At 40.3% G+C, this 14,483-nt stretch overlaps 1 protein-coding gene across 4 annotated transcripts in view; it reads right to left on the bottom strand.

The window, feature by feature from the left end:
* The window catches only part of ZFAND3 (zinc finger AN1-type containing 3), a 324,385-nt gene extending 321,615 nt beyond the window's left edge, over positions 1-2,770 (bottom strand). The window contains exons 1-2 of one of the 4 annotated variants that reach the window (XM_051996857.1): positions 2,747-2,770; positions 1,817-2,113 (exon numbers count right to left, since the gene is read on the bottom strand). In XM_051996857.1, coding sequence (XP_051852817.1) covers positions 1,817-1,887 — 71 coding nt within the window. In that variant the 5' untranslated portion in view covers positions 1,888-2,113; positions 2,747-2,770. Of the gene's footprint in view, positions 1-1,816; positions 2,372-2,746 lie in introns of those variants that run through there. The other 3 variants (XM_051996858.1, XM_051996856.1, XM_051996855.1) reach the window with 3 other exon arrangements.
* Positions 2,771-14,483: the final 11,713 nt, after the last annotated feature.

The following is a 14,483-nucleotide window of genomic DNA, read 5'->3' as shown; positions in this document are numbered from 1 at the left end:
GTTTTCATTAATGGAGATCAGGACCTATGTGACTTTCAATGATATATGGAAATCCAAAATAAGATAATTCTATCAAATCAAGTTGGCATCTTCCCTGCACCTTATATTCACAGAAAGTTGTGTAGATCACCGGGGTCAGAGTCAGGAGCAGAACAACTCAGGATTTCTTGGTTTGCAGAAGAGCTCTCTGTAACTACTACCATCTTAGGTTATTTCTAATGCTCCATTGAAAAATGCTTCTAACTATATATTAGTGATGGTCAGAGGATAAAAATAAGGTATCATTCATGGTTTTTATCAGCAGACCCGAATATAACATATGAAGTAAGGTCAGCACTTTTCACTTAGGAAACTGTGTACAGTTCCTCCTCCACAAATTAACGTCACAAAAATTTTCAGACTGAATATCAAAAACACAGGTTCTATTTGGCATTAGGGCTAGAATAGAAATAGCAACATTCTCTCTAGGTTTAATTCAGAAGAGTACTGATAAAGAAAAATAATTTCCTCAACAATTTTAAATGCTTCAACAGTGCTTTGAATAATGATCCCAAGACGACAAACTTGTTGCTAAGAAATTGATTTCCAAAATATTCTGGGTATCAGTTGTCATGAGCAGTTAGCTACTTTAAGCCTTACATCTTATGACAAACTATTATGGAGTAATTCTTGTGGCACCAATTTTTTAAAGACACTGAGTCGATGTTGCAAACTTGATACACAAGTTCTCTATTGGTATGAAAGACTTGTCAAAAAACACTGATTTGAAACCATTATACCTCAGGCCTTACCTTAAGCTCATTTTCAGACTTCCAACTTTAGCCTTAGAAGTGCTGACTGTACTAAAGCAATCATCTATCACCAAGTTTTAAGATTTCCTTTTTTTCCCACTTACAATGCAGAAAAAGAACAACCACATAGAGGGCCTGAAGTTCTCACTTTCACTAGACAGACTTATTAGGCAAGGTGTTAGGAGGAATACTTTTTCTATTTAAAAAAAAAAGACACTACCAAACAACTTTTAAGGAAACTCCAAAAAAGGCAGATTATTACTTTGCTAGGATGCCTCTCACACCAGTTCAGGGCTCTGCCCTCAATAAAGAAAAGCAAATGGGGTACTGGAATATAATTTAGGAAATGATTATACAAGTTTCAGGGGGACTGGGAGAGGTGGAAGGCAGGGAAGAGAAGAAATAGCCTCTTGCAGCTTGCGCACAAATCCAGACCCCAACTGAGATGCTTGGGGAATGAGAGAAACTCTTTGCTGGGGTGTGGAGAGACGATCCCCATCTGACATAGAGCTGCAACTATGCGCGGCATCCCCCCCCAAACAAGGAGGGCAGAAAAAGGGGACACAAAGGTGGGAGGGAGGAAGACACAAAGGTTCGGAGGGGGAAGGGAACAGAAAAGTGGGGGAAGGGACAAAAAGGTGCACGGACATGGGCCAGAAAAGTGAAGGGGTGGGGTAAAAAGGTGAAGGGGGACGGTGTAAAAAGATTCTGAAGAAGGGAGCAGAAAAGTCGGGAGAGAATAGAAAAGTGGGGGAGGGAATAGGAAGTAAAGTGAAGGGAGAGGTGGGAGAAGGGGGAGGAAGGAGGCGGCCAGGACACTCTCCCTCTCCCCCCTTCCCGGTCTAGGCCCAGCCCCAGGACACTGCCCCAGCTCCCCCCCCCCCCCCGCAGGCCCGACAGGGGCCTATCACCGCCCCGCTCCCAGACGGGCCCGGGCCGCCGCCCGCCTCCTCCGCCCCTCGCCGCCCTCGCCCCTGCCCGCCCCGTGCCTACCCCAGCGTCCCAGCCCCGACCCCAGCACTCACCCCCAGAAGCCGCAGGGGCATCGAGGCGGCAGGCTGGGCGCTTTGCTGCGCTCGCTCCCGGCGTCTCCCATGGTGCTCGGCGGCAGCGGTGCTCGGCGGCGGCAGCGGCGGCGACGGCGGCGGCCTGGGCCCGTAGGGGACGAGGCGGAGGCTGAGGCGGCGACGGCGGCGACAGCGGCGGCGGCGGCGTCGGGGGGCTCGAGGCGGGGGGAGGGGGAGCGCGCGGGCAGGCGCGAGTCCGGGGCTCGGAGCCGGGATTCCAGGCCGGTCAGCTGGAGGCGGGCCGCACCACTCGGCCTGCGGAAACGGGGGTGGGAGAGGCGGTGCGTGGTGAGGGGAGGGGAGCCCGAGAAGAAGGAAAGGAGGTGTGTTGATGGAAGGAGGGACCCACGGGGGAGGAGGGAAGACCCGGCGCCCTCGGCAGGTCCCACCGCCGCTTCCTGGCCCGAGAGATGTCCCCGTGCGGCTGCGCTGGCCCCCCTGGTCCCCCCGCTCTGGGCTAGCGGCAGCCGCGGCGGAGCCCCGGGGTCCAGCTTACTCCGTAATACACACACCCCTCCCCGCCCCTCCCTGGAGGCTGCGCTGACCGGACAATGGCCGCTTCCTCCTTCTTCCCCCCTCCTCCTTCCCCCAACTTTACTGCCCCACCCCTCCTCCCGGGTCGAGAATGGTCTCGCCCGGGGGAAGAGCCGACGCCAAGGCCCCAGCAGCTGATCAGCTGGGATCCGGGCGTGCCACTCTTCCCTAGCTCCGGGAAGAAGAGCTGGGGAGAGAAGGGGAGAAGAGAGGAAGGAGTCCGCGAGGGAAACCTCAGCTTCTCATAATTGTCATTTCGGGACAGGCATGGGAGGCTTGATATTTTCAACATTTTCAAAAAAAGCGCACTCGCGCTTTTTCCTCTAAGAAAAAGGGAGCAGGGCTCCTAAATACCTGGAGCAATTATCCTTATTTCCCCGCGTCTCCTCCAAGAGAGTGGTAGATGCAAGGAGGATGGAGGGGGGAAGGAGGAAGGAGGGAGTAGAAGCGGTTGTTTAGGGTGAGAGTAGGACCATTCCCTGGAGCAGAGGTTGGCCGATTGCGCATGCTTCCAGAGAAACTCTTTCCCCGCCTCCTTCGACTTGAGTCGGGAGGAGGAGCCGAAAGTCTCCTCCTGGAAGCGACTGGATGGGAGCTGATTCTTCCCCCTCTGTCTCTCCTCCCTTGAGCTTCTGAGTTGTTGATGGTCCCCTACTTGGAGCTTCCTTCAATTATCCTTTTCCCCTGAGCATCCTTCCATAACTCGAGTCGCCGAGAATCAGGAATCCAACCCAACCCCACGCCCTTTCCTACCTTTGCTCTTTTTTCATTCCCTTAGCATACAGCTCGTGGCTCTGAGTAGGCACTTTTTGACCTGGGATCCAGGGCTTATTTGTGCCCTAAGAGCATCCTGTCCTCACCTCCTCCTCTGAGATGTTTGATTCTCAGTATCACTTGAAAATTCACCCGTTTTTTCACCATCCCCGACGTATTATAGACTTAAGCTTTTTCTCCCAAATTTTCTTCTTTAAAAAAAAAATGCGCTTAAAAAAACTTCCTGATCATCTTCCCTCCCATTAACTCTCCGGAAGTAGCCCATCTATTTTCCTGAATCAATTGAAGTGGGAAACTTAAGTGCAAGGGAGTTGATTTTTGGAAAGGAGACTTCTGTAGATCTGAGCAGCTTTCGGGGAAGAGGGAGGAGGGAAACGGGAGAATCAGAAACTAGAAAACCGGCTTCATCACTTCCGAGATAACTGCCCTTTTGCCTTATGATGTTTCTTCTTTTTATTTTAAAAGCCGTTCCTGTCTCCAAGAGGAAGATAACGTCTGACATCCCTCTCCTCCAACCTCTTTTAATTAAAACCCATTAGTGGGCAATTGGTGGGCAAGTCTTCTCTGTTTACAATGTGTATTCTTGTTCTTTCCCATCTCCAGAGATGGTTTTAAGACAATTCGCAAGATTTTCTTTCCCTATATCTAACGTAAATATATTTCAGCCTTGCCATTTTATTCCTATATAAATATCTTGTCATATTTTCAATGAAAATTGTTATATTTTCAATGTCAAATTTTCATTTCCTCCTTGTAAAGAAGGAAAATGATAACAGTAAAATAGCTACAGCTAGGGTGTACCCTAACTTGACATACAAAATTGTTCTTGATAATTTAGAGACTAGAAACAAACATACAGTTTATAGGATTAATGAAGCCATAATAGGATCAACTCTCCTATTGCCCTTAAGTCTACACTGAAAAATGACATAAAATTGCCATATTCTTGAGAGGATGGATTTTAAGATTAGTAGAATGGGAATAAGGTTATAGGAACATTAGCATCTTAATGATTTGTAGTGGGGAAACATTATTAGAAAGAAAATACTGAGATTAAAAAACATACAACCTCATAAATTACTTAGTATTCTTGTAGTCACTAGCTTACCTGTCCCTACTGAGTGAGTAAGTTATAGCCAGAGATCTGAAACCAGGGAGAAATTGTAGCAAAATCAAGAATTAAGCTTCTGTTTCCACTTCTGTTGTAAAAGGTAATCATTTGTTAGTTTTAAGTGAAAGTTATAAGATGTTGAAGTCGGGTTGGGCTTATGAGAGTCCACCAAGCTTGTAAGAACTTGGGAGAACTAGGGCATCTCCTAGTGAATTATGCCCCAAGCTTAGGTCATAAAGGAAGTTCTGAAGGTTCCAGTCAGAAGCATTCTAGTCCTAGAGCTTTGGACAATCCAAATATTCAGGAAAGGGGGGTTGGAGGTGGTGGAGGAGAATCCTAATTGCCCTGTTGCCTTTAGCCATTATGTGACATATAGTTCTCTGTCCCCAGAGTGCCTTGGGGTAAATCAGAAATAAAGAGAAGTGTGCCATTATACATTATTTAAGTATCTGATTGCTGCCTTGAAAGCCATTGCCCAACCTATATGACCTAAAAGCTGAATTCAGGGACAAAGTCCTTCATAGCCAACCTAGATATACCCAGACTTAAGTTGTCTTCTCCCAGAGGCAAAGTAATGGAAAAAGTAGCTAAGTCTGGATGTTAGAGGGCCTACGTTTGAAACCCAGCTTTGCTACTTTGGGACATTCTCTGGGCCTGAGTTCCTTCATCTATAAAATGAGAACTTTCTTGTTCTAAATCTATGATTCAATTCACACTCCAGTGAAATGTTTGCAGTTAGCCTAAATAGGAGGAACAACAGATGGAATTGACTCACTTAAATACCTATGGAGAGGGAGGTGAGTTAGTCACTTGTAACCTAGTTAATCATTTAATGATCATTTTGGGTGGAGGGTGTTTTGAAATGGGTGAGGTTTATCCCAGCCCTGATGAAGTCTTTTTTTTAATATGTTGAGATTAGATAGAAGATGTCCCAAAAGATGACACTTTGAAAGCATTTGGAGTTGAATCTCTAGGTTTGAATCCCAGTTCTATTCTTTTAATATGTCATCCCATCTCTGAGCCTCAATTTCCAAAATAGTTAGTTGAATTAGATGATTTCTAAAATTCCAATCAGCTCTAATCTGTGAGACCAGGTCAAAACACTGAAATTGAAGAGAAATTTAGTTGGGGAGAAGAAACGCTCACAAGAGTTGAGGTGGGGAGAGGGGGAAGAAGAAACAGGATATTTATGTTGCCTATGCAAAAGAGCAGCATTTCTCAAAGTGTCATGTAGAGATTTCCAAGACATTTTCAGTGGGGTTTATAGGATCAAAACTTTTCATAATAATACTAATGTCATTTGCCTATTAAAATACTTTTTTCCCAGCTACCTATCTTATAAGAGATTAAGGGAAGGAAAAAAGATTTATTAAGCAGCCATTATGTGTCAGATCTGTGATAAGCCATTTATAAATATCCTCTCATTTGATAGATTTCAACCAAAGCGACATCACAACAGTTTTAAATGCAGAAGCAGATACATTCCAACTGTCTTTTGTTAAATCAGGAGTGAAAAAGAAATGCATATAAAACAATGCCACTCTTTTCACTAAATTTGGGGGGTTGGAAAATATTTTTTCAGAAAATATGTTAACATGTAATAGCTTTGTTGTTATTTTATATTAATAAATACTTTTAAGCCACTTTTATTTTCTAATAGAGTAAAAAAATGAAACGATTAATGATTGAGCCCTTTGAGATCCTCAGTTATTTTGAAGATTGTAGAGGGGTTCTGAAACCAAATAGTTTGCAAATCCCTGTGAAGGATACAGAACCTGCTTCCAAATCAAGAAGAGCAGCATTCAAATCCTGCCTCTAATCATATACTAAGTCAATTGGTACCTCAGGCAGTTCTTTTACATATAAATTATAGAACAGCTACTAGTGCCTTCCAATCCAAGGTTACCTTTTTTCTGCTTAATATGTGGTGTTTCATCACCATCCCATCCTCCATGGAACATGCTCATTTTAGCCAATCTTTTGTTGTTACTTCCTTTTGTTCTCATGTTCCCTACTATATTCAAGGTATCTTCCGATGCCATAATCAGTCCTTGTTGACTCATGGGAGATACATCATATAAAGGAATAGTTAAATACAAGATAATTTGAGGAGGGAGGGACCAAAGGGAAATCAGAAAAACCCTCTGAGCTGATTCTTGGAGCAAGCTAAGAATTATGAGAGGTGGAGGAAAGGAGGGGGGGATACATTCTAGAAACAGGCAATAAGCTACTAAGGAGGTGGAATGCAAAGGTCAAAGAATGGTGTGTCTGTTAATTTGCTGGAACATAGGGTTAAATATACTAGAAGCAATAGGGAGACTGAATATTCTTGAGCAGTGAAGAGCCATGAATGCACCTATGCTTTAGAAAGATTATTTTAACAGTTGAAGGAGAGTGAAGTGGAGAGGGGAAAGAGTTTGGAACAGAAAGTGTATTGAAGTCTGGGAGACCAGTTAGGTTTATTCCAATAGTTCAAGTGAAACGTGATGAAAGCATGTACTAGAATTCAGACTGTGTGAATCTAGAAAAAGATGGTTAAGAAAATAGTTTGGAAATAAATATAATAAAGACTTGGAGCCTAATTTATATGGAGTGTGAGGGAAAGTGAAGAATCAGATGATTGTGCATTTACAAATCTGAATGAGTAGGAGGATGGTGGCGTTCTCAACAGAAAGAGGTAAATTTGGGTAAACAATAGATTTAAGGGTTTGGAAACAATATAATGAATTCAGTTTTGGACATGTCAGCTTTAAAATGCCTTTGACAAATATCCTTGTGGAGATGACCAACAAGACCGGTAACAGTTCAGGAGAAGAGTATGACTATATATGTAAATTTGGGAGTCAACTTTATAATTGAGGATAATTAAACCCATGGAAGCTAATGTTTATCCAAATTTTCTGAGCACAGAGAGGGAAAAAGTTTATAGATACAGAGAATTCATATAGTCAGCCAGATTCAAATTCCAGACCATGCTTCATCTAACTCAGACAGCTCTTTGATATCCACTTTGCCTCTGTTCTCCCACTTTCTACCTCTTGGTATAGAAACAATAATTAAATAGAAACTGTCATTACTTCTAGAAAGGACATTTCAATGGATAAAGTGCCTGGTCTGCAGTCAGGAGTACTAATCTTCCTGAATTCAAATCTGGCCTCTGACACTTATTAGCTGGATCAAGTTACTTAATCCTGTTTGCCTCAGTTTCCTCATCTGTAAAGTGAGCTGAGAAAAAATAGTTAACCACTCCATTACCTCTGCCCAAAAAACTGCAAATGGGGTCACAAAGAGATGGACACCATTGAAAAATGATTGAACAAAATGGATTCATTCACCATTCCTGTGATTACAAACCACTCCCCTGGTCATAATTCTCATATATTGTTTCCCTGTATAAGATTGTAAACTCTGAGAGCAGAAACAAGCTTGCTTTGACATTTGTATTGGTTTAGCATTTGGCATAGCACTTGGTAAAAGCTTTTCATTCATTCTCTCCATGTACTTTCACTTTGGGAATAGAAGGGTCCCAGGTACTCTTGCAATGCCCTATTATTTAGTGATGTCTTTGAACTCCCATGACAGTTTTTCCTATAGTAATCAACAAGCTAACACTTTCTATTTGGTGAGACCTTTCCCATTCCAAACCCATTTTACCTTTTTTCCTGTGATACAAAACCAGACCAGAGTATTGCTAGTCTTGTCCTCAGTGTAAAGCCCCAAGCCCTCTAGCTCTTTACTTTCAATTTTAAATGTCTCTATCAGGATAGCGTCTCCATCAAGTATCTGCAGCATACTTGTTTAGTTTAAGAAAACCTTAGCCTACACATGGTTAGGAAGGGAGCAGAATTGAAGGCAAAGGTCATAACTCTTTATAGAACTGATTATGATCGGGACAAATTAATAGTCCTCCTAAGTTAATTACAAGCAAATATTAAGGAAAATAGCTACGTACCTATATTACCTGACCCATGGAGTATAGTGGAATTATCTTCCTATAGAAATTAGAAGTTTTTGGAAGCTATAAGCTACATATAAAGAACACAGCTGGTCCTGAGACTATCTAACAATTGCTGACAGATATCTATTTGAAGATTCACAAAAGCCATTCTTTAGTTTTAAACACAAGTACTTTTATGCACATATACACAGAGGAAGGCAGTGGATTTTTTCACTGATTCAAGAATGGGAAAGAATTGGGTGGGGGAAAAAAGAAGAGGAAGTAATGTTGTCTAATGAAGTAGATATCTCATACACCCCTTTACATACACACACACACACACACACACACACACACACACACACACACTGAGGCTGTATGACACTACACAAATCACTTAATCTCTGTATGACCCCAGGAAACTCTCTGATACTTTTAAGTTGTGGAAAAGCCAGCTATTTGCATGGATAAAGAAAGTCCTTCCCTGGAAGCTCCCTAAATGATGAGCACACATGTGGTCCCAAAATATCATATATATATATGGACATACATTTATATATATTTATACATTTTCATCTCTCTAGAGGTCTTCGCATATTAGAGATACCTCCTCCACTCCTGCTGCCTCTTCTTTAGCTGGAAATCCTTCATTGGAGGAAGTATTTACTCATCCCAGTTCAGCTTCAGCATCTCTACTCTTCCACCTTGTCCTTTGAGAAGTCTCTTCTCTGCACTTTTTCCCTAGGGACTTCTTCATCTCCCTTTTGTGTGTTGTCTTTATTTTTATTTGTATTCAGTCAGACAACAGTCAACAAGCATTTATTAAGCACCTACCACATGCTGGGTATAGTGCTAAGCACTAGGGAATACAAAGAAAAGTAACAGACAATCCCTGTTTCTCAAAATTTAGCACAATGTCTGGCATAGAGTAAATGCCAAATAAATGTCTAACTTATTTGTGTGTACATAGGTATGGGAGAATTAGTCTCTGACACTTTTCCCCACCGGGCTCCCGCCTAGCTTGCTGGGAATTAGTCAAAGAAAGTAAACAGGCATGTATTAACCATCTACTATGTGCCAGGATTTGTGCTAAGTGCTTTATAAATAAACTATTACAAACATTACATCAAAAAAGTCCCGGGAGGGGAAATGCTATTATTATTATTACCATCCCCATTTTACAAGAGAGGAAACTGAGGCAAACAAAAATTAAGTGACTCACCAAGCATCATACAATAAATATAAAATATAAATCTGGATTTGAACTCAGGCCCAATACTCTATTAGCTATCTCTAACCAACTGAATTAAAAAGGAAACCTGACCATTGCCTGAACAAGACTGGCCATGCCCCCCTCTCCCTTAAATGACATACTCTTTAAAGGTGATTTAGTTTGAGGGAGACTGGAAGCCCTTTTTTGTGGGTGTGGGGTTGGTTTTGGGGTGGGAATTGGTTTTCTCTACTCCTCTGCCCCCCAACTTGATCAACTATGCCATAGAGCAGAAAAATCTACAATATCCCATTTAGAAATTCAAGAGTTCAGACCAAAATCAACAGACTAACCTAATGGAGGAAATCCCTGGAGGGAGAAAGCCGCTTCAAAGAGCTACCCCTTTGGTGGCAAGGAAAAACTGAGGGCCCTTCAGGGTGGCTAGCTAGCCCTAGGCCCGGAGAATAAGACTGCATAGAAGATTCCCCAAAGAGAGAAAGAAGCGCAGAATCTAAGTCAAAAAGGACTTTGAGATCCATCTATCCTACCCATGCATCAAAGGACTTCCCCACTCATATATACAATGTATGGATTGTCCAACCTCCCCTCCAAAGAGAAGGAATTCATTACATTGTGAGTCCTAGAAGACAGGGACTATCTTTTGCCTTTCTTGTATAACCAATGCTTAAGTGCTTAATAAATACCTATTGAGGAGCAGGTAGGTAGCCTAGTAGAAAGCATACAGGCTCTGAAGCTAAAAGCACCTGAGTTCAATCTGATCTCAGCTAGTTATGAGCTATGTGATTGTGGGCAAGTCATTTAACTCCAATTGCTTCAAAATAAAAATACTTATTAACTGACTAATTGACTTCTCAAGTCAAGCCCATTCCAATTTTGAATAACTGGGAAAGTCAGAAAGTGATTGTTCAGATCACTGGGCTAATCCACAGACCTCCTTCTTTCTTTGTTAAAATTGAACCATTATCATCTATTCCTTGAGTCTGGCTTTCCATGTAATTCTGAATCCATCCATATGATTGTATATATATCCATATTTATGCACATATATAACACATATTTATATGTGTATATTTATCTACTAATAGCTAATATTTATATAGCACTTTAAGGTTTGCAAAAGGCATTATAGATATTCTCATTTGATCCTCAAAGCTGCTGCTATTTAGTAATTTTTCAGTCGTATCCAATTTTATATGACCCTACTTGTAGTTTTCTTGGCAAAAATATTGGAGTAGTTTGCCATTTCCTTCTCCATCTCATAAGGAAACTGAGGCAAACAGGATTAAATGACTTGCCCAAGGCCATACAACCAGTAAGTGTCTAAATCCATATTTGAACTCACAAAGATGAATGTTCCTGATTTCAGGCCTGGCACTTTATCCAGGTAGGTACCACCTAGGTGTCCCTGATCCTAAATAAGATGGTGGCATTTCTCATTTATGAAGTGAGAAAATTGAGTCTGACAGAGGTTATTTTTAAATTTTTTTAAATAACTTTTTATTGATAGAACTCATGCCAGGGTAATTTTTTACAACATTATCCCTTGCATTCACTTCTGTTCCAATTTTTCCCCTCCCTCCCTCCACCTCCTCCCCCAGATGGCAAGCAATCCTTTACATGAAAGACTCTCTAGTCTTTTCCCCCTTTATTGACTCTATAACAGAATTGTCAAACATGGGATCCATGTCACCCTGTATTAGTGACCCAATTTCTATTTGTTTGATACGACAGATTCTCTGGCCTACTTGCAATTCCTCCTCCAGGATACTCCATCTACCATGGCCTTGCCCTTAAGCCAACTGTCCCTCATATCTAGAATGTACTCAATAAATGATGTGTAGCTTTACCTAGTACAAATTACTATATCCACCTTAATGCCAAACCTAATACCGATTCCACCACAACCATAATCATTGACCAAACCTTTAACCGTACTTACATCTGTCTTTCTTTATTGCTTGCTTTTTTCCCATACCTACCCCCTTTCCTTCTTTGACACTCCTAGAAAATAGAGGACCCTTCATTTTAAGCTCTATAAGCCATTGGCCTCCGAGAGGAAAAAGGAATCAATATCCAAAAGAGGAAATTATGACACCTAGATTCTGGGGGGAGAAGAGGAAGAAAGAAATGAGATCAAGGCTACCTATTCAGGTAGTAGAGTTCTTCCCAGAAAGGGTAGTAGTTATTAACGAACTTAATGGATGTTCTTAAGATATAGTTCAAAGACAGAGCTGAGCAAATTCACTTGTATAACTAAGGAACCTTCCATTAAGGAGCCCCCTTTATAGTACCTCTCTAGGGTACTTAACACATAATATTGTGTGTTATAGTTATCTAGTTTTGTGTGTTCTCCCTCAAATAGATATATATTTTTTTGAGGTCATTGATCTTGTCTTATTTAAATTCTGTTCTGATTAGCTACTTAATGAATTTATTGGAAGAGCAGAATTTTGTTGCTGACAGTGAATTCAATTCATTTCAATTGAAAAAGTTCCACCTGTCCTCCAAGCAAATGCTTGTTGAATGAATGTCATATTGCTTTAAAAAAAAAAGAGTAGTTTATGGACTGAGTGTTAGAAGACCTAGCTCTGATTCTAACACTATTTGATAACGAAAAAGTCCCTTTCCTTTTCTAGGTCTAAATTTCATTCATTTATTTCTCGCAGCTCCAAAACTGAATGATTGTGAAGTCTGCTTCTTTGGCCACTTCCTTTGGTTCTTGCAAAATATTCCTTCTATAACAAGAGGAAGAAAAAGAAGGCAACAATTATCTCCCTTCCCCCTCTTCTACTTCCCTTAAGAATCAACCAGAAAAGCAAAAGAGCAGGACAGCTGAGAAAGAAGGGAGAAAAATTCAGGTCCAGAGCTCTGTATTTATATAAAGAATGGAATATCTCATCTCCTTGCTGGTCATACCCATCTTCCCATGAAATCCAAAGGATTCCTATATGCTTCTTGCCACAGATTCTAAGATGGGTCTTTCTAATTAGGCCAGTGGAAAAAGTCCTTCCTTTATTAAAGTTTGGGAGAGGCAAATGAGTTCTGGGACAAAAAAGACCTGCTAACTTTAGGCTTTGGCTTCTAGAAGCTTTCCAATTGGCTAACCATTATAATCAGAGTCTAATTCAAGATGGATTTTTTTTTGTTTTGTTTTGTTTTTGCCAACAAAGGAAGGTCCTGTCTTTTTTTCAAATTTAATTTAATTTTTTCCAGGAACAAAATTTTATTTTCCTACCTTTCCACACCTAGCCTCCCCATCCCAAGTAGAAAAAAGAGAAAAGAAAAAGAAAATCCCTGTAACAAATATGCACAGACAAACAAAATCTGTTCCTGTGTTGGCCATATCTAAAATATCTAAGTCTCAATCTGTATCTTGAGTCCCCTCACTTTTGACAAAAAAGAAAAATAGTAAATGTTCAATGAGCTTCAGGAAAACAGATACATTAATACAAGTTGGGGAAGTAGCTTCTTTTGTTAAGTAAAGTGAGTAGCATACTTTATTATGGGTCCTATAAAATTATGGTTTGTCATCATGTTGATTAGAGTTCTTGAAAGTTTCAAAGTTATTTCTTTCCAATGTTGTTATTTTATAAATTGCTCTCCTGTTCTGTTCATTTTGCTCTACATCAGTTCAGACAGGTCTTCCTTTGTTTCTTTGAAACCATTCTCTTCATTAGTTCTTAGATCACAATATAATCATATTCATACAATTTGTTCAGTCATTCCAATTCTTTGCCACTATGAAAAGAGCTTTTGTAAATACTTTTGTACAAAATCTAGTTTCGTTGCTCTCTTTGGGGCATAACTATATGTTATGTAACTATATTACTGGTCAAAGAATGTTCATGGTTTGATAGTCTTTTGATCATAACAAAATGCCTTCTAGAATGGCTGTCAACTTCACCAATAATATATTAATGTCTTTTCTGAAGCTACTCCAGCATTTCTTATTTTCTTTCTTTTTTTCTTTTCTTTCTTTCTTTCTTTTTTTTTTTTTTTTGGTGAACTTTGCCAGTTTCATGAATATGAGGTAGAACTTCAGAGTTTCTGATTTTTTAGTTCTCTTATTTTTAGTGATATGGAGCATTTTTTACATAGCTATTGAAAGTTTAGATTTCTTTATCTCAAAATTGCTTGTTCACATCTTTTAACTATTCACCAATTGGGTAATGGTTTTTGTTCCTATAAAAAAAATATTCCTATAAATTTGAATCAGGTCCTTATGTTATCTTGGAAATGAGAACACTAGTAGACAAATTTATAAGATAGAGGTACTTAATTTGGGATCATTTCAGGGAGTCTATAAACTTGCATGGGAAAAAAATTGTCTTTATTTCACTGGCCTCTAACTAAAATTTAGCATTTTCTTCAATTATTTAAAGACATTATTCTGAGATGTCCATAGGCATCACCAAATTGCCAAAGGAGTCCTTGGCACATAAAAGTGCAGAATCCATAACCTAAGGAAAGTAACCTTTAAACAGAAGAAAACAATTTAATTAATATCCTTTTACAAATGCATTAGAGGGGGGAAGGAAGGAGGACTAATAATATTAAACACAGTGGCTGAAGAAAAATTGAAAGGTCCAGAAGCATTAACAAGAGTGGGAGGAATGATTTCTATGTATGTGATATTAAATGAATAATGTGCAAACTTATACAAACTAATATGAGTTACCCTTGAAAGTTTGAGTTATTAACCTGAGCATTTTTATCAAGGAACTCAAGAGTTATACCATAGAGAAAGGGAAAAGGAAGAGATAAACATAGAAATGGAAGTATCCAAAAGGAATTTCTCTTGGCCCTAGCCCATTTCTATAATCTTTCCAATGCTTTAACCTGTAATGTTCTCTTCTCTAGAATTTAATGTTCTCTGGGAGCAGGTTTCTTGGGGAGCTTCTGGAGGCAGCCTTCGTTTCAGTTCTGTGTAATAATCTCAAATGCAGCCAGGAGTTAAAAGTCCAAATGCTTTATCCTTTATCCTTCAAAGTCTTATCTCCTCCACTTGGGGATCGGTTAGCTTTAATAGAGGCCTACC

The sequence above is a fragment of the Antechinus flavipes genome, chromosome 4 (genome assembly GCF_016432865.1).
Source record: "Antechinus flavipes isolate AdamAnt ecotype Samford, QLD, Australia chromosome 4, AdamAnt_v2, whole genome shotgun sequence".
Taxonomy (NCBI): domain Eukaryota; kingdom Metazoa; phylum Chordata; class Mammalia; order Dasyuromorphia; family Dasyuridae; genus Antechinus; species Antechinus flavipes.
Note: the sequence above shows the minus strand (reverse complement) of the source record. Positions and strands in the feature narration are given on the sequence as shown.